The following is a 19,310-nucleotide window of genomic DNA, read 5'->3' as shown; positions in this document are numbered from 1 at the left end:
GTGAATTTATCTGTTGGTGTCCTAAGAATTTTCCACTTATAAATAAAACATGCAATGAAAATTCACAGTCTACTTCAAAGAAGCTACATGACAAGACTAGGAATGATTATTTGTTTGCATTTGGAATAAAATACAATTCCGCCTTGTGGGAGCAACCTGGGAGTAAAGAGGTTTTTCCCCTGAGCTTACCTTATGCACTCTGCCCCTGAGCCTGGTTACCTAATAGTGTAGGCCAGGCATCCACCAGGGGTCTGCTTTTCATTTCGTTGAATCTGCCTGAGTGGAACTCAGATGAGAACATTCAAAAGGCGGAGAAGACTGGCTTCAGTTTTTTATACCTGTGATCACCTAAGGTTATCACAGCGATATCCCAATCCACCTTCTCTCTCTCTCTCTCTCTCTTTTTTTAAAGATTTTATTTATTTATTTGACAGGGAGAGACACAGCGAGAGAGGGAACATAAGCAGGGGGAGCGGGAGAGGGAGAAGCAGGCTTCCCGCTGAGCAGGGAGCCCAATGTGGGACTCGATCCCAGGACCCTGGGATCATGACCTGAGCCGAAGGCAGACGCTCAACGACTGAGTCACCTAGGTGCCCCCCAATCCACCTTCTCTTAAGTTGGGTTGAATGATGGCACGTTAGAAGCTCGGGGACCAGTGGGAGCGAGCAGTTCTGCCTCCAGTTCAGCTAGCTCTCCATTCCTTGCTACACCGCAGAACAATGGATTTTCGTGCACAGACGATTGTAAGTGCGTCCCTTCTATTCATTTTACCGGATACGCTAGCTACACGGACTGGTTTCGGTTTTTCCATTTATTCATTGCTTTGACCTCTGAGAGAGATGTGGTCAAGTGGTCAAGTTTAAAGGCAAGAGGAGGGGCACCTGGGTGGCTCTGTCATTAAGCATCTGCCTTCAGCTCAGGTCATGGTCCCAGGGTCCTGGGATCAAGCCCCGCATCAGGCTCCCTGCTCAGTGGGAAGCCTGCTTCTCCCTCTCCCACTCCCCCTGCTTGTGCTCCCTCTCTTGCTGTGTCTCTCTCTGTCAAATAAATAAATAAAATCTTTTTTAAAAATTAAAAAATAAAAAATAAAGGCAAGAGGAAAGAAGGAACAGAAAATGTCTGAGTTTGGTATTGGACCTCTTTGCATTTGCTATGTAACAATCTATCCCAAAATGTAGCAGCCTTGTGTTTATCCTACAGGTGAGCAATTGCATTTGCTGAGGGGCTCACGCATGCGTCCTTAGTCAGCTACCCAGTCAGCTGCGGGCCGGCTGGCCTGACCGGGCCTCAGCTGGGCTGCCTTGTGCCTGCTTCCCGTAGCTTCTCATCTTGTCCCAGACTAGCCCAAGCTTGTTCTCACAGTGGTGGCAGAGTTCTAAGAGAGAGTGAGGACACAAAGACTTCTTGAAACCCTGGCATACAAGTTCTGCCAAGTCCTGTTACTTAAAGCAAGGCACAGGCTAGCTCAATTCAACAAGGGGAGAAGTACAGAGTCTCCGGCAGATGGGTGTGGGTGCAGGGAGGGGAAGAATTGTGCTTCTTTCTGCAAACAACCATAACTATGCTTGGCAACTCATAAGGAAAATAAGAAAACCGTCATTGTAATAAAAGAGACAAGATGTACCTCTGAAACAAATAATATATTATATGTTAAAAAAAAAAAAAGAAGATAGTAGGAAGGGAAAAATGAAGGGGGGGACATCGGAGGGAGAGACGAACCATGAGAGACTATGGACTCTGAGAAACAAACTGAGGGTTCTAGAGGGGACGGGAGTGGGGGGGATGGGTGAGCCTGGTGATGGGTATTAAGGAGGGCACATACTGCATTGGAGCACTGGGTGTTATACACAAACAATGAATCATGGAACACTACATCAAAAACTAATGATGTAATGTATGGTGATTAATGTAACATAATAAAATTTTTAAAAAGTAAAAAAAAAAGAAAACCTCGGGAAGGAACTACTAACTACATCACTTCCCCCAGAAATTTCTAGTGTACATTATTAAAGGTTTTGAGAAGTCCTGGAATAAAGTAATGTTTCACTTTTTAAAAAAAAGATGTTCGAGGACTTGAGCCTAACTGAAGTTACGCAGGAGCGCTCCTAGGAAATAATGACTCTTAACTGGCACACATCACTGGGACTCCCGACCAAATCACTATTCAGAACCACAGTCTGTCCAGTCAGATTAACACACTGCTGGTATAGAGAGAGAAGTACTGTATTTGAAATGACTTTTTTCCGATGCATCCGTTGCTTTGCTTCACTTTTTCCAGATCTGAGGAGAGAAGGATCACTTTCTCCGGTGAATTCACAAAAAATCACCTTGTTGCTGCAGTCCCCAGCGGTGAAGTTCATCACCAACCCCGAGTTCTTCACTGTACTACACGCCAATTATGTGAGTGCTCCAGAATACAGAGGGAGCCCACCTGGCTTCCATCAAAACTCAAAACACTCCTTTGCGAACTTGTTTAGTAGGTTAAAAAGGATGGCATTTTAACCCAAGCAGGATGGAAAAAAACAAAAACAAAACAACTCCCGCCACTCTTTTTACTATCTGTGGGTCTCCCAAAAAGGAGAAAAGCTGGATTTGGCAACATTGTTGCTTCTTTGTTTTTATTAGGCTCAAATGTATTAATACCAGTGAAAGTCGTTGGGAAACAGATACGAGTTTCTATTATTGTTAAAATTTTAAAGGAACAGGATTATGAAGTTGACAGATGCCCCTCAGCCTGAATCATTTTATAAAATCACTTTCACTGAAGAAGTGTTAAAATAGATTTCTCCTAGATAAATATCTAGTTTTCCCTCTAATTAAATTAGTTGTTCAAGTACCATGCTTAAGTTAAATTTAATATTTTTACATATATAGTTTTTATTTCTTTTTTCTGTATTTTTAAGAAAGCAATGACTTGCTATCACTATATTCATTAATTCTTTCATTTGACAAACATTTTCTGTGGACAGATACAGATTTAGGTGCTTGAATCACAGAGCCAGTGGGACACCTGAACAGCAAAACTCCCCAATTTGTGGAGCGACAGACATGTACAAAGACCAGTCTGACATGAGGGGACAGGGCCCAACCTCAGGGAGGAACGAAATGCTCTGGAAACACAGGAGCTACAGCATAGGGGAGCATCCCCGAGGAGGTGGCTGCTGAACTGAGTCAGGAAGGTTGCAAGTGGGTGGGAAGAAGCTCCAGAGGGAGGGAGAAAGGATGCAGCGGTGAAGGGGCTCGGGGTTGGGTCTGTGAGGGTGGGATGTGATGACAGGCAAAGGTGGGAAGAGGGGCTGGAGAAAAAGTGGCAAAACTCAGGGTAAGTCACGAAAAGGAGCCTAGGTATACTTCAGAAGGCAGCGGGAACCAAGAGAAGTCCTAGGTATTTGTGTTACAGGATCAGGTGTTTGATTAAACATCTTCTCCATTAGCAGTGCAGAGACTGAGGGGCTACAAGGCTAGAGGCTGATCCAACCTCACAAGTGAGAGATGACCGGGGCCCAGCCTAAGGCAGGGGCTGGGAGTATGGAAAGGGGGACCATTGTGATGGAGGCAGGCAAGGGTGAGGACTCAAGAAAGTCTGAGTCCTTTCTGCTTGGGGCACCTGAGTTAGGGCGTGTCTCCATTAGCAGGTGCAATTATTTGATTAGGTGACAGAGGCTGTGGCTGGGGGGGAGACCAGTTTTTAGCAGGTTATATTTGAGAAGCTTCTGGGACATCCATTGTTAGACCCAGAGCAGTGGCCCACTGGTGCAGGGTGAGTCACAAAGGGGGACAAGGATGGCAGATGTTGATGCCCTCAAACACTGGGCACCAGGGGGCCCTGGCCAGGAAGAGCCGCTGCACCAGCCTGCTCTGTAGCGAGCAGTGTTTGCTTTCACCACATGCACACCTGCCCTGTGGACCAAAAAATCATCATCTGGCACACTTAGAAACTCCTGAAACTTTTTCCTTTCTTCTCATCTCCAACCCCGCCACACACAAAAGTTGTTTGTTTGTTTGTTTTTCAAAGATTTTATTTATTTGACAGAAAGAGACACAGTGAGAGCAGGAACACAAGCAGGGGGAGTGGGAGAGGGAGAAGCAGGCTTCCTACTGAGCAGGGAGCCCGATGCGGGGCTCGATCCCAGGACCCTGGGGTCATGACCTGAGCCGAAGGCAGATGCTTAACGACTGAGCCACCCAGGCACCCCTCACACACAGAAGTTTGTGACAGACCTCAGAAGTCCAGCCTTAGATCCCCAGGGACCCTAAATTAATCCTCCTTGTTACAGACGCATAAGTAGAGCAAGGGAGGACTGGTGCAGGCAGAGGAGGAAGGATGGAGAAGAGAGAGGAGCAATGCTCCCAGTAATAGAGGGAGACTCAGGAGAGCCCAGCCTAGCGCTGACTGGGGAGGAGGGGAAGGAGAGCCTTTGAGATGCACCCGGAGTGTGACAGTATCCAAGGCTGAGGAAATACCGGTACAGATCAAACAGATCCATGTGTGTTTATGGTGCGCATTTAATTTTTGAGCAAGATCTCCCCTTCTGAGGCTTCCCCCTCAATGCTCACAATAGATCACTGTGTTAGCAATCAGGTTACATTACGTTAAGGCGCTCAAGGTGTACTTGGTCTGTATTTTTCCTACCCCCCCCCAACACCCTATCCCAATCGGCCCTGACCCCCTCTCAGGGTGCCTACCGAGTCTTCACCAGTAGCACCTGCTTAAAGCACATGATTCTGAAAGTCCGGCGGGACGCACGCAATTTCGAGCGCTACCAGCACAACCGCGACTTGGTGAATTTCATCAACATGTTTGCAGACACGAGGCTGGAATTGCCCCGGGGCTGGGAGATCAAAACGGACCAGCAGGGAAAGGTGAGTGTGACTGACCTGTGCGCCTTTCATCAAACGGGCTCTTTATCTGAAGAAGACCCGTGAGAAAGCGAGGGGGGAGGTTAGCGAGGGCAGGAAAGTCTGTGTCTCGGAGATGTGCCGTCTGCCACCAGGAGGAAGAGGGGGGTAACTATTCACAGCAGGGTTTCCGTCCTGTGAAGGATGTGCAGCAACATCCCTGACCTCTTGCCCACTGATACCAATAGCATCCACACCAACTTGGGATATTGCTAGATGTCCCCTGGAGGGCAAAATCATGCCCAGGTGAACACTACTCACTACGTGTTTGGAAATTGAAACCAGAGTCTGTTCAATGACCTTTCTATTGTTATGCCTCCTTAGACAGCTAACTCGCAGGGAATGAAATTATTAGTGAAGTGGGAATGACATTATTAGATTACTGGTTGTGATTTTCCTAATAAGCTTTCAGTTTTTATTAAAACAGCCTGGCAAACGGGCAGGGTAGATTGGGCCCATGTGATGTTACCAGCTTGCATTTTGCCTTTGTGTGACCTTAGCCAAAACTGACCTTTCCCAGGAATGTTCTGTAAGTCTAGCTGAGTTTGCTACAGCAAAAATGTTCTTTCTTAATCACCACCAGTCACATCAATGTATTTATAGGACAGGCCAAACAGTTTATTAAAGAATTGTCTCTGTGTAATCTTTTTTTTTTTTTTTTTTTTGATCTCTGGTAGGACGAATCCCTCCCTCTTTTAGGGTCAAAGGAATCAGAAATTTTGTCAGTAGACACGTTCAGTGGGAACATGCACTATGCAGGTCCTATCCTCTGTGATGTTGAATGTGCCGCAGTTCCCCAAAGTGGGCTCATAGGGCGCCATTGTCCCCGGGAAGACAAATTCCTCCCCACAAACCCCTTAGCATGTCTCAGTACCTGGACTCTGAAGTGTGTGGAGAAAGAATGTCCACCAATGCAAGTCTGTCAGTTCAGTAAGTCTGCATGACCAGCTCCTGTGTAGTTGCAAGAATTGGAAGAGGGTCTGGGGTGGGGGGGCGTGCTTTGTGTAGCAGAAAACCCTCCAGAGCCAGAATCTGCTCCTAAGGACCTTCTCTCTTACTGGATGTGTCCTCCACTTGGAGAATGACAGTAATTTACGCTGTGAGGGCTTGGAGATGTGTGTTAGGGTGGGAAATAGATCCTGAGCCAGAACAGAAAGTAAAGGAACTGGGGTGCTCATCTCGGTGGTCTGTGGTGCCCATATTTTCATTTATTACTTAACTAAGTTGCCAAGAGTACACCACTAGGAATCAATGAACAGAAAGGGTCATTATGGTTTATTATGCAAATAGCACAGTAATGCAAACAACTTGCTTAGCCTCAGATTTCCGTAAGGCTGTTAAGTGCATGTAGCCCTTGCCCTAGGATGCAAACAGCCAGAGGCCCAGCAGAATGCCAGGGAAAGCCCCCCAATGCCGTCAGCCCTGTTTCTCCAGGGCACCTCACACTAGCAAAGAAGCACAACAGCTGAGACTCGCGCCAAGAATTTTAGTCATTTTGAAATGTATATTAGGGAATTTCTGGCAAAATATTTTCCCCCTTATTCTGTTTAGTGAGATGGTATCATATACAAAAAAGAAGAAAGTCTGAATCTAAAATGAGAGGACTTGAATTCTGCTTTCAGTTGTGACACAAACCAGCGGTGTGACTAAATACACACACATAAAATGGTCTAATTCTTTATTAATTGAGCACACACAGACTCAGAGTTGGCAAGCAAAATTTCTAGGAAGCATACCATATACTGAATTGTTGGGGTGGAAAGTAGCCTTAAATTGGAAATGTGTTACTGCAATCCATTGAGTAGAGAGGAATAATGGAGGATAGTGGGAAAAATAGTGGGGCACGTGTACAAGGACTACCCCATCCCATTCTAAACATGTGACCGTGAGCAAGTCCCTTCACTGCTCTGAGCCCCACTTTGTTCATCATAAAGTAGCAATAATTATTATTGCCTTCATGATTTTATAGCCAGTGTAAAGAGTAAATAGGTGAATGTGGGAATCCATGATAATACAGCAGATTAGTAATATCTGCTGTTCTTCCTGTTGATGCTGTGGGAATTATCCTTACCAAAAAACCCAACATCAGACCGGCAACTGGGGAAAATACAAGAATACCTCACTGCAAAACCCATCGATGATGGGAATAGGTTGAGAAAAAACATTTTTGGACTATATCCTACAGGCTCACCCCTCTGACTTGGAAAGAATGTGGTGCACCGGAGCCTGGGATTTAGGAACACCACTCACTGAAAAATCGGGTGGTGATAGCTCTCTGCAAAAGACATTTTCATATATGGCCAGAGAAGGTTCCAGAATGCCACACCACCTTCTTGTACCTCACTCTAGCCAATTCTTGCTTTATTGACATGTGCAAAGATGACAGCCTTCGTTTTTAGTGTATACCATGGTAGGAAGAGAAGGACCAGGGCTAGCTGTTTGATGTCTTTGAATGCACTATCATCCCCACAAAGGGGGACAGGGACAGTGCTCTGAGAGTTGGACCACTTCAGGAGGACCGGAGTGAAGGGTCAAATGGCATCTGACTCATCTGCTGTCTTGGAAGTCTGAGAAAGGAGGTCAAAACCTTCTGCCAACTTCAGTAGAGATTGGATGTGGACCTTAAGTGGGTCCCAGGCCTGAGTGAGGGTGAGGGGCTGCAGGTGGTGGGGCAGGTAAGGTTCTGTCTGTGGCCGGCATGAGGCAGAGGCAACCTCTACCAAGGAATGAACACACAGCAGCAAAATAAAAAGGAGCCTATGAAGACCTACTACTACATGAAGGAAGCAGAACCTTTATCTGAGAAAAAAACATATCTTACAGTATAATTTTCTTCAGAAAACAGAAAAATTTAAAAGGCACCTGCTTATCATACACAAGATGGTTTAGGAGCACATGATTTCTATTGAGCAACCATGAACTGAAAAAAAGCTGGGAGGAAGCAGATGTAAGAAAACAGAACTACCATATGATCTGGCAATCCCCCTTCTGAGTACATATCCAAAAGAATTGAAATCAAAATCTCAAAGAGATACCTGCATTCCTATGTTCCTTGAAGCATTATTCACAATAACCAGAATATGGAAGCAACCTAAATGTCCACTGACAGATGAATGGGTAAAGAAAATGTGGTATATAAGAAGGGAGGAGGGGGGTTTTTAAACAGGTGATGGGGATTAAGGAGTGCACTTGTTAGGATGAGCACGGGGTGATGTATGGGAGCGTTGAATCACGATATTGTACACTGGAAACTAATATAATGTATGTTAACTAACTGGAATTATAATAAAAACTTTAAAAAAAGATGTGTTTGTAAACTTATGTGTAGAAGCATATGGGAATAGAGCTGCCCTTAATTCAATGAAACTGCACAGTGCATAATGTGTCTTTCAAGTAACATCTTCTTTCATTAAGACATTAGTATTAAACAGGTTTTGACGAGGAAGTGGAGAAAGGGGAACCCTCTTGCACTGTTGGTGGAAATGCGAAAGGGACAGCCACTCTGGAAAACAGTATGGAGGTTCCTCAAAAAAGTTAAAAATAGAGCTACCCTACGACCCAGCAACTGCACTACTAGGTATTTACCCCAAAGAATACAGAAATGTTAATTCAAAGGGATACATGCACCCCGATGTTTATAGCAGCATTTATAGCCAAATTACGGAAAGAGCCCAAGTGTCCATCAACTGACGAATGGATAAGGAAGATGTGCTTTATACAATGGAATATTACCAACCATAAAAAGGAGTGAAATGTTGTCAATTGCAAGGATGTGGATGGATCTAGAGTGTATTACGCTAAGCAAAGTAAGTCTGTCAGAGAAAGACAAATACCATATGATTTCACTCACATGTAGAATTTAAGAAACAAAATGAAGAAGCAAAGGGTGGGGGGAGAGAGAAGCAAACCAAGAAATAGACTCCTAACCATAGAGAACAAACTGATGGTTACTAGAAGGGAGGTGAGTGGAGGGGGGGATGAGGGAAATAGAAGATGGGGATTATCAAGTGAATTTCTGATGAGCCCCAGGTGTTGTATGAAAGTGTTGAATCACTATATTGTACACCTGAAATTAATATTACACTATGTCTTAACTAACTGGAATTCAAAAACTTACTAAAAAAAAAAAAAAGAAAATGTGATATATACATATAGTAGAACATTATTCAATGTTCCTTAAAAATGAAGGAAATTCTGACACATGCTACAGTGTGGATGAACCTGGAGGACATTATGCTCGGTGAAATTAGCCAGTCACAGAGGGACAAATATTGCATGATTCCCCTTACATGAAGTATCTGAAATACTCTCAGAGTAACAGAGCAGAATGGTGGTTGCCAGGGCTGGGGCAGGAGGAAATGGGGAGTTTAGGTTCAATGGGTGCAGTTTCAGTTATACAAGATGAGTAAGTTCTAGAGACCTGCTGCACAACGTTGTGTTAACAAAACTGTTCTACTCTGTGCACTTAATACTGTACAACTAAAATTTTGTTAGAGAATAAGTCTCATATTACATGTTTTTCTACAATTTTTTTAAAAAAAGAAAAAGTAAAAACCAAAAAGAGCATATCTCCCTTTCTCAGATAGGCCTATTCTAACCACTCAATTTAATACCAAAAGCACCTAAGATCTCCAACCCAAGTGCTCCACCATATAAGTTCTACATTTGTTAGATTTACTGTTTTGCCTATTTCTCCTGACAGAATTCTAAGCTCCTTGAGAGCAGGGATTTTTGCTCATTGATGAAACCCCAAGGGCTTAATATTACTGGCATATAATTAGCTCTCAATTAAAATCTCTGTTGGATGAATAACTTACAGATGTTCCTAAAGAAGAAACCAGAATAATAGGTACAACAGCAAAAATTAAATTCAAAATATAAAAATCAAATTATTACATGTTGAAAATAAAACTTTGTGCTCTAAAATAAATTGTTCAGGTAGGCAGATTAATTGGGCTCACTGAGTTATTATAGTAAAATTAATTAAAACTCTATATCTATACATACTCTGAAATTGTCTTTAAATGGAGATTTTTTAAAATCTTATCAATATATAGCCATGATAATATGAAAGTTACCTTAAAAAGAATAAAAATCAGACAAGCTTAAAATTTTCCATCCATGAAACTCGACTATAGAAATCCACAGAGCAAGAAGTACAGGTTATTGATGAGAAAAAGTTGCAGCCCCAAAATTCTATATTCAAACAAATTGGTGTCATTCAAGTGTGAAAATACTAGAAAAACAACCTTACATGCAGGATTTCAGTACATGTACTCTTTTGTCTGCCCAAAGAAAACACCAAAAGCCATTCTTCAGATGGCTCACAAATGAAGCAGAGCAAGAAATCAACAATGGGGAAAACATAGTATAAAAGGACTGTGGTGGTAAATGTTTAGATCAATCAAATATATGGGTATAAATGTAAATAATTGCTGTTAAAGTGCTTTAAAATATTTTGGAAAAGACTCAATAAAATATGGGAAAATATGTATAAGAAAAATGGAATAATTGAATAAGAACTATCTGAATCATATTCCTAGCCTAGAATTAAATAGACAAGGAAGAGGGAAGAGGGCCCAATGAACAGGGCAAGGAAAGTTGTGCTAAGTTCCTGGTTGAGTGTAAGGGGAGTCCAGTTGGATAATTTGAAAAACAAGGGCTAAATATAGTTATCTGATCAACTTAAAAGGCAACTATTTGTAACTTTGAAAGCAAGATTTTTCTGTTTCAAATTCCTACAAAAATAAAATCAAGCAAAATACAATTTACATAGCAAAATACCCCAAAAATCCACCGGGAAGCAAAGAAATTGGAAATAATAAAAATAAAACAACAGAAGTACAGCCAAGCATAACAGTCATAGTGGTGGGTGGAGATGGGATAAATCTATGTACCAAAAGGAAAACACTTTCAGATTTGTTAACAAACCGATCCAGCTTATTAAAGGACATGCCCAAGAAATGATTCAGAAAGTTTAAAAAATAAAAGAATAAATATTAATAGAACATGAAATCCATAACAAGAAAACCAGTGCTGGTATATTAATATCATAAAAAGGAGAGTTCGAATTCAGAACCATTAAATGGAGTCAAAGTAAGATTTTATATAAATCAAAGGCACATCTAAAATAAAGATACAGTAATCATGTATCTTATGAGCCAAATAGCATCATATCATATAAAGAAAACTAAGAGAGTAATACAAAAAGAAAATGAAATAAATGCATTGTAGTACAAAATGAGTTTTGTATCTATCAGTCGGAGAGACAAAATAAGTCAGGATTTGAATAATATAATTTTGTATTAATGGAATATATATTCTTTTGTTAAAAATAGAGCTTACATAGACCTTAACTACATACAATTTTTATTTGTCAATTATACCTCAATAAGGGTGGAAAAAATAGAGGTTACATGAATCGATAAACAAAATGTGGTATTACCCATACAACAGAAGATTATTTATCCTTAAGAAGCAATGAAATTCTGACACATGCTACGGCATGGATGGACCTTGAAAACATTATGCTAAGTTAAACAAGTCAGAAACAAAAGGACAAATATTTTATTTCACATGAGGTATCTAAAAATAGTCAAATTCATAAAGACAGAAAGTAGAATAGCGTTTCCTAGGGTCTCGGGAAAGGAAGGAATGAGGAGTTGGTGTTTAATGACTACAGAGTTTCAGTTTGAGAAGATAAAAAATTTCAGGAGATGAATAGTGGTGATGGTTGCATGACAATGAGAATGTATTTAAACACAGCCATCAAAAACAATTTGCCAATTGTAGATTCAAAGCAATGTTCTTCATGACTATTGGGTTTTAAATAAAATCAAGACATAGAAACCATTGAGAAATTATTGAAAATGCATGTGACCAATATTTAATAAAACACGTGATATAGAAAGACTATACTCAAAGGATTAGTACATTGGTTTTTATTATCAAACAAGAAAAATAAATATTAAAATATAAGCTTTCAAACTAATAACTTAGAGAAGGTTAAAAAGCAACAGTAATTAAAGCAAAAATTTATTTCAAAATTTAGTTGAAAATAAAAACCCAGAAGTGTGTGAACTGGAAAACAACATAAGAAATAAGTTAAAATCAAAGAAGATATACCTAAAAGTGTCCTTTATTCGATAGGAGCATTTAATACAATAAGCAGACACAAACTGAATATACCAACAATAGCTTTCCTGGGTACTAGGAATGATGGGTTACAAACATTACAGGAAAAGAAGCACTCAGAATAGCAACAAACAGTATTAAATATCTACGGACTCCCTTAACCAAAAATATGTGTCTTTCAGGAAGACAACTACAAAATTTTACTGAGAAGAGAAAGTCTTGAATAGACAGTCATTTTATGTTCAGAAATGGGAAAGGATACATTGACTATTATAAAGAATGAATTCTCTCTAAATCATTTGTAGTCTTAAAGTGACTGTAAACAAAATCCTAATAGAACTATTTTGGAACTTAATAAAATTAAGATCAGTTCATCTGGAAAAATAAGCAGGCATGAATACTTAAGAAAATATTGAAAAGATAAATTAGGAGAGGAAACTTGTCCTACAGACATTAGTAATTGGAACAGTGAAAATCCTACAGATCATTGGAACAAATAAAATACTCCTGAAACAGATAGTGGTATTTATAAGAATTTATATGTAATAAAATGATAGGGAATGAATGATTTGGAAAAACAGGCTCTTGGAGAAAAAAATTGAATTACAACTTCACATTCATACCAAAATAAGTTTCAGAACAAACTCACCAAAAATAAAGCTAGAAAAACATAATTAAGCATTGAACTGAACTCTAGACAGAAATGATTGACAGATTTGAGTACAGAGGAATATAAAAAATTCTGTGTAGTGGAAAACAAAGCAAACAAAAATCAAAAGCAATTTGAAGGCAGAGGAGTAATTAACACATTTATAAGTAAATAATAAAACCTTAACATCCCAACAACAACAACAATAAGGGGAGCAAAGTCAACAATATGCCAATGAAGAACCTGACCAAGAAAACTGTGAGAAAATGTTTGGCTTCCCCTGTAAACAATAATTTATCATCATTTACCATTCAACATTTCTAAGAGGTCTTTCAAATACTCAACATTTATAAAGTCCATGAAAAGCATTCATGAACTTACGATAAGAGGATAAATCTATACAGCGCTCATGAAGGGAATTTGTTAATATGGACCAATAAACAAAATTTTTCTAACTTTTAGCCCAGTGATTAACTCAACTTTTAGGAATTTATACCAAAGAATTGCCACATATGCACAAATATAAGAAACCCATTTAACTTTAATTTATAAACTTGCAGGCATATAGTTGAATAATAAAACCTTCAAATATGACTTCAGCTTATACTTGTGTGTTTAAAATCTCATGTTATATAAACATGTTGATAAATGTTTTTTTTTCCACTCACATTTTTTCTTCTTCAGATTCTTTACTCATTTTTCGATATCACTAGTGTCACTTTTGAACCACCTAACGTCATCTTCAGCCCCATCCAAATTATTGGACATATAGGCTTTTTTTTTTTTAAGATTTTATTTATTTATTTGGGAGATAGAAACAGCACAAGCACTGGGGAGAGGCGGAGGGAGAAGCAGACTCCTCACTGAAGGGGGAAGCCCAGCGTGGGGCTGATCCCAGGACCCTGAGATCATGACCTGAGTGGAAGGCAGACACTTATCCGACTGAGCCACCCACGTGCCCCCATACAAGCCTTTTTGAACCTGTGTGGAATGCTGTCTTGGGAATTTTACTGCAAGTCACAGATACTGATTCACATGATATTGGGAGAGTTAATCTCCTATGTCCTGTGGGCTATCTTTTGGTCTCCATAATGAAACCACTTCCTGTATCGCTTCTTATAGAGCTCTTTAATAAAAGAGACTTGTTTACAAGGACATCTAATACTTGAAATTATAAGCTCATACTTCCCAAGAATAATTTTTAAATCTGTATTTGACTTTGACTACTTCTGTCAGGTGTGTAGGCACATTCAGATACTACAATGAGCATTGATTGAGATCTTTAAGAGGAAATCACCTTCAAAACATTACATTTTGTTCAAGACAGTATTTGAAAGATTGTTTAGTAGTACAAAAGGTTTGTTTTTCTGAAAAGGTACAAATTTTATGAGAGGTAATTTTAGATGTAAAAAATAACTTTTGCCACATACTGGAACAGGTACAGTAATCAAACATTCTGCAAAGATTTATGAACAAGAATGTTTATTGAAGCACTATTTTTAAAACAGTAAAAAAGTAAAATGTCCAATGATAGAGGGTACCAAAATTACTATGCATCCATCAAGTTGAATACCATATACCTACTAAAATTCTGTGTTAAAAGAATGTCTAATAACTTAAGGAAATGCTCATAAAATAATAGGTGAAAAAAAACCTTCTAACAAAATTGTAGGTGCCGATGTGAGGAAAATATATAGATTATTTGTATATTTGCATAGGAAAAGAAAAAACTGGAAAAAAAAATCACCATAATATTTTGGTGACTACCCTTGGATTGTGATATTTGGGATAATTTTGGTTTTCTTCTTACTTTTTTATCCTTTTAAAATTTCTTCTCGGTAAGACTGTGCTAGTTCTATAATCAAAAAGACTTTGTTTTAAAAATAAAATGATCCATAAATTATTACTGGTGTTATTCTGATACATCAAAGGCTCCATTTTTCTAATTTTCCATGGTGAATACAATGTTATGATCATAAGTCTATAACGCCACAGTGTGAAGTGTTTATCAATGACCGGTGGTGTTCCATTCAACTACTGAGCAAACGGATGCACAGCGCCCCAGTCTTCTGTCAGGTTTGAGTAGATAGAAAGGAGGGACAGAAATAAACAAGAAGACTGAGCCCTGTAGCATTCCCTTACTTTATTGCCTTCATTCTGGCTCTTTCTCACGCAGTGTGCTTTTGGTCTATCTGCAGTCTTTTTTCGTGGACCACAACAGTCGAGCTACCACTTTCATTGACCCCCGAATCCCTCTTCAGAACGGTCGTCTTCCCAACCACCTCACACATCGGCAGCACCTCCAGAGGCTCCGGAGCTACAGTGCTGGAGAGGTAACACCCCCACGCCCCCTGCCACATTCACACCTCCACAGGCCCTGCTCAGGTGGGGCCAGAACCGTTTCAGTGGCTGGGATCTAGGATTGCCTGCTCCTCGAGGGGCTCTGCCGTATCCACACTGGTCTTTAAAAGAATGAGGAGTCAGGGACACCCACTGAACTCCTTAGACCCATCTTCAGATTGCCTTCCTTCTGCCTTCCCTTTTGTCCTAATAATCGCCACTCCTAAAAATCTGTCTAGCTTAAAGGAAATTGAAAATGCGGTGTCCAGAGATCCCTACACCATGGCTGGAGCTGTGCTTCCTTAGGCCTGCCAGTCACATGTGAATTCCTAAAAGATCATACAAGGTATGACTGACATTAAACTTCTGGCTCTTCAGAGATCCTGGAGAAGACATCAATACCATATACATGGACTAAAAACTGGGGGAAATCCACTGGGGACATGAATACTCTCTTCCCATCCTACCACGTGCTCTTTCCTGGTTTATATCTTTATTCACTGCCTAGGGTTAACTTCCACTGAATCGTGAAACCTGCCATCCTTCTTAAACATCATGTGCATTGCCTTTCTGAACTACTATCTCTTTATCCCATACCATTTCCGAGCCTCCTTTCTCAAACCAAAACTCCAAACATAGCTCTTTTCTACTTTTAGTCAGTTCCTGGTAATATTATGAGCAAATCCCTTCCTGACATTTCCCAAGTATTGGTACCATCCTAGAAACCACCAAGATCTCAGGAGATTATGGCCACTGAGAACCATTTCTCATAAAACAACTTGTAGAGTTGGATTACAATGAGGCAAAAAATGAAGTAGTACAGGATAAAAAGAAATGTGTGTGTGTGTGTGTGTGTGCGCGCGCGCGCGCGCGCGCGCTCCTCCCCACTGCCCCCGGGGGTCATTCCAGGGAGACCTAGGGTGAACATTTCAGGAGAAATGGGGAGAAAAACAATCCACCTGGCAGCCTCAGATAGCAAACATAAGTCTCAAGGGAAGAGCCTGTTGCTCTTGTATTGGTACCAGTTTACTACTTTTTTAGGGCAATCATCTGCATACTCTGACAGGTCTAACTCTTTCCAACCAAGGGCGCTCATGGCTTAAAGCCAGTGTGATAGAACGAATTTTTCTTTCATGGGTCATCTTAGGTATTGTTTTAGGATACTGCTGAAAACATGTTGATTCTTTCTTTCCTCACATATGTAAAATGTGTACATGGCCATGCAGAGAAGAATATTATACATCCCCAAGGGTTATGTGGATGTCAGGACGCACACATAGCAGCACTCATCAGCAGATACACTTGCCGACTACAAAAAGCAGTGCCCCAACTTCCCAGCTCGACATGCATTGTATTCCGCTCTGGTGGCGCTTTCATAACACTTGAGAAAGTACAACATTTATGAGATAATAGTGGATAAATTCAAAAATCTGAGTCATTTTTGAAATATGCCATTTAACTTATTTAAAATGTCCAAGCTCTTTAATATTATGAAGGCAATTTCAGCGCTAATATAGAGTAACCCCATTTGACAAAAGAAGCTAAGTACTGCAGTCAGGTTCACTGTCAATAAAACAAAAAGGTAGGTTACTCAATGTAAGATGAACCCCTAAAGATATAGATCTCTTACATTTATAAGAAAATAACCTGAAAATACAAGTATTAAAACATTTCTGTTGAAACGAGATTAAAGTCATGAGTACCACTTGCAATACCTGTTCTGAAACACTTATTTAGTATGACTGACTAGCCTAAGCACAGTTACATTGAATATCAACAGTAATGACAAAGTAGTACCTGCCTCAGCCAAGAAAGACTGTAACACATAACAATGAAAGGGTATAAATGTGCATCAACCATCTGTATTCTTGCTAATTCATTCACTCTCCAGTTGACTCAGTTGATCAGGTTTTTAAACCCCTCCCATCCCTCTGTGCATCCTCTGTCCGCTGGTAGCTTTGCGCTGACACAAGGAGAAACCAAGAAAAGCAACAAAGAGAGAAACTGGGAGGCAGAGAATAGCTGACCCAGACGCAGCATACCAGGGAAAACAAAGACCCATCCTCTGTGAAAATAAATATCTTGTTCCTCCTGCTGTGAGAGCCCAGAGCCTAGGGAATGAGAAGACAGGAGGATCTTGGTATAAAAACAGAAGGAGGGGGTGGTGGGAAATGTTAATTGTGTTTGCTGTGACGTGATTTTCCTCAACAAACATTGATTAAGTGCATGGCTTGCTATGAGCACTGTGGAATGCAAAGAAGTATGATCCCTGCCCGGGAGAATTTTGTATTCTATGTTTGAAGCCAGGCCAAAAAACACAGAGTTAAGTAACAAGAACAATTAGAATATGATTGAGTGCCAAGAGAGATGTTAGGACAAGTGCTACAGAAGTTCAAAAGAGGCCAAGGAAAGGCATCTTTAGAGTAAGGTACTTGACCTAACCCTAGAAAATTGGTAGAATCTAGCCAGATACAAAGGAAGAGGAAGAGGAAGGGCAACCCCACAGAGAGCCCGCGTGAGTAGAGGTGCAGCGGTAGGATCGAGAAAGGTCAGTAGAGAGACAACGAATAGTTCAGTGTGACCAGAATACTGTTTCCACTTGGGTTTTGTCTTGGTTTTTGTAAAGTTTTGAATATCACATGGTTGGCACTTTCTCATGAGCCCACTGAATGAATCTGAGAGGAAGAACATGATAATTTTTTGTGTAAAAGTGGGCTTTAGAGGAGAAGACTATTGGCATTTTGAGGACACTTCTGTAATGTATAGAATTGTCCCATGCCATTGCAGGACCTTTTTACCTGGTCCCGTCCATTAAATGTCAGGAGTGCCCTCACCTCACCAATCACTATGACAACCAAAACAAAAAAACAAAACAAAACACCTCTCAGCATTTCCAAATATTCCCATGTGGTAATACCACTTCAGTTAAGAATTGTGTTTTATAGTCAGGCAAACTTAAATACCAAAAATTCAGGTCACACAGGGAGTTCAAGACCACAGTTCAGATCTAACTCCCAGTCCAGTGTAAAGTAGTGTTTTAGAAAGGAGACAATGACGGCCAAGAAGAGGAAAGAAAAGAGTGATCTGCGAGAGTGGCCCCATTCATTAGCAGCCACTGGAGGTGGCAGAGAGACACAAGACAAAGGACACCCTGTGGGAAGAAGGCTGCAGAGGTCAAGGGGTGGGAAGAAGGGGTACCTGGGACTTCAGTTAGCAGATGGAGTCTCAGCTCCAGCTTCTCTACAGAGGAGGTGTGTGTCATTACTCCTTCCTTTCCTCTCTGGGGCCTCAGTTCCCTCATCTGCAAGTGGAGCAAGGGAACTCGATGGCCAGCTCTGTGATTCTCAGTCTGTGAGGCTTGAGGCACATTAACAACGCACAGGTAAGATGAACAGGAAAGCCAGTTGGGGAGGATGGCAGGTTTGCTGTTAGAGAAGTTGATAATGAGTATGAAAACGGTAGGATATCCAATTTGAAATGACAGTTAAGCAGATGGAAATAGGAGACTCAGGAACAATCAGTGAATTATTTCCCTAATCCATGGTTTTTCTGTGTCACATATCAGGGGCACTGGGTGACTTGCTATAGATGTTTCTTAGATCACGACCTTAGGAATCAATATTTTCTGTTCACCTTCATGAGCCATTCTCTTGAGTACTGCTCAGCAGTGAATATTTTTATCAATTGCTTTTAAAGACAGAATTGAAATCAGTTTCTATATTCAGGATCCTAAATGGTAAAAATTTCCCTCAAAACCCCTATGATAGGTTATTAACAGAGATACTGTCAAATGTCTTTTAGATTTTTTTACCTCAAGTGAAAATTTTTCAGGCAGTCTGCTGAAAGCAGTTATCAGCAATATAGTGCTTTATGCATAAAAAGATCATTATTTGATTCTTTAACCTGCATTTCAGTACAGTGTCACATCTGTCTGCAATATACAAAAAAAGCATCAACAAAACAGGCCTAACTCTTCACATAATGTCCAAATGGAAATGGATACAGATAAATGGAAAGAGCATATAGGCTATAAATATTGGATCCCATCTCTCAGGAAGGAAATCACTGAAGATCACATTTGTCTTGTTTATACTGCAAGTAACAATATAAATTAATCTTAATAGTGGAAGGATAACAGAGCACATAATTTTTATTTCTTTTACCACTTTATCTTGGTCAGGTTAGAAAATCATTAGTCATAGAAAAGTTCTGGAAGGGTACACACAAAAAAGCTTATAATAGTAATTACCTCAGGAAAGGACAGGAATCTGGTAGAGAAGAGAAACTG

At 40.3% G+C, this 19,310-nt stretch overlaps 1 protein-coding gene across 10 annotated transcripts in view; it reads left to right on the top strand.

Moving 5' to 3' along the window:
- Positions 1 to 19,310, top strand: part of HECW1 (HECT, C2 and WW domain containing E3 ubiquitin protein ligase 1) — a 430,370-nt gene that overhangs the window by 342,181 nt on the left and 68,879 nt on the right. For all 10 annotated transcript variants that reach the window (XM_032430461.1, XM_032430464.1, XM_032430466.1 and 7 more), the window contains 3 exons: positions 2,279 to 2,400; positions 4,678 to 4,863; positions 14,881 to 15,015. In XM_032430461.1, the coding sequence (XP_032286352.1) occupies positions 2,279 to 2,400; positions 4,678 to 4,863; positions 14,881 to 15,015 (443 nt within the window). The remainder of the gene's footprint in view (positions 1 to 2,278; positions 2,401 to 4,677; positions 4,864 to 14,880; positions 15,016 to 19,310) is intronic.

The sequence above is a fragment of the Phoca vitulina genome, unplaced genomic scaffold (genome assembly GCF_004348235.1).
Source record: "Phoca vitulina isolate PV1807 unplaced genomic scaffold, GSC_HSeal_1.0 scaffold44, whole genome shotgun sequence".
NCBI lineage: Eukaryota > Metazoa > Chordata > Mammalia > Carnivora > Phocidae > Phoca > Phoca vitulina.
The sequence above is the reverse complement of the archived record's forward strand: the minus strand, read 5'-3'. Positions and strand labels throughout refer to the sequence as shown.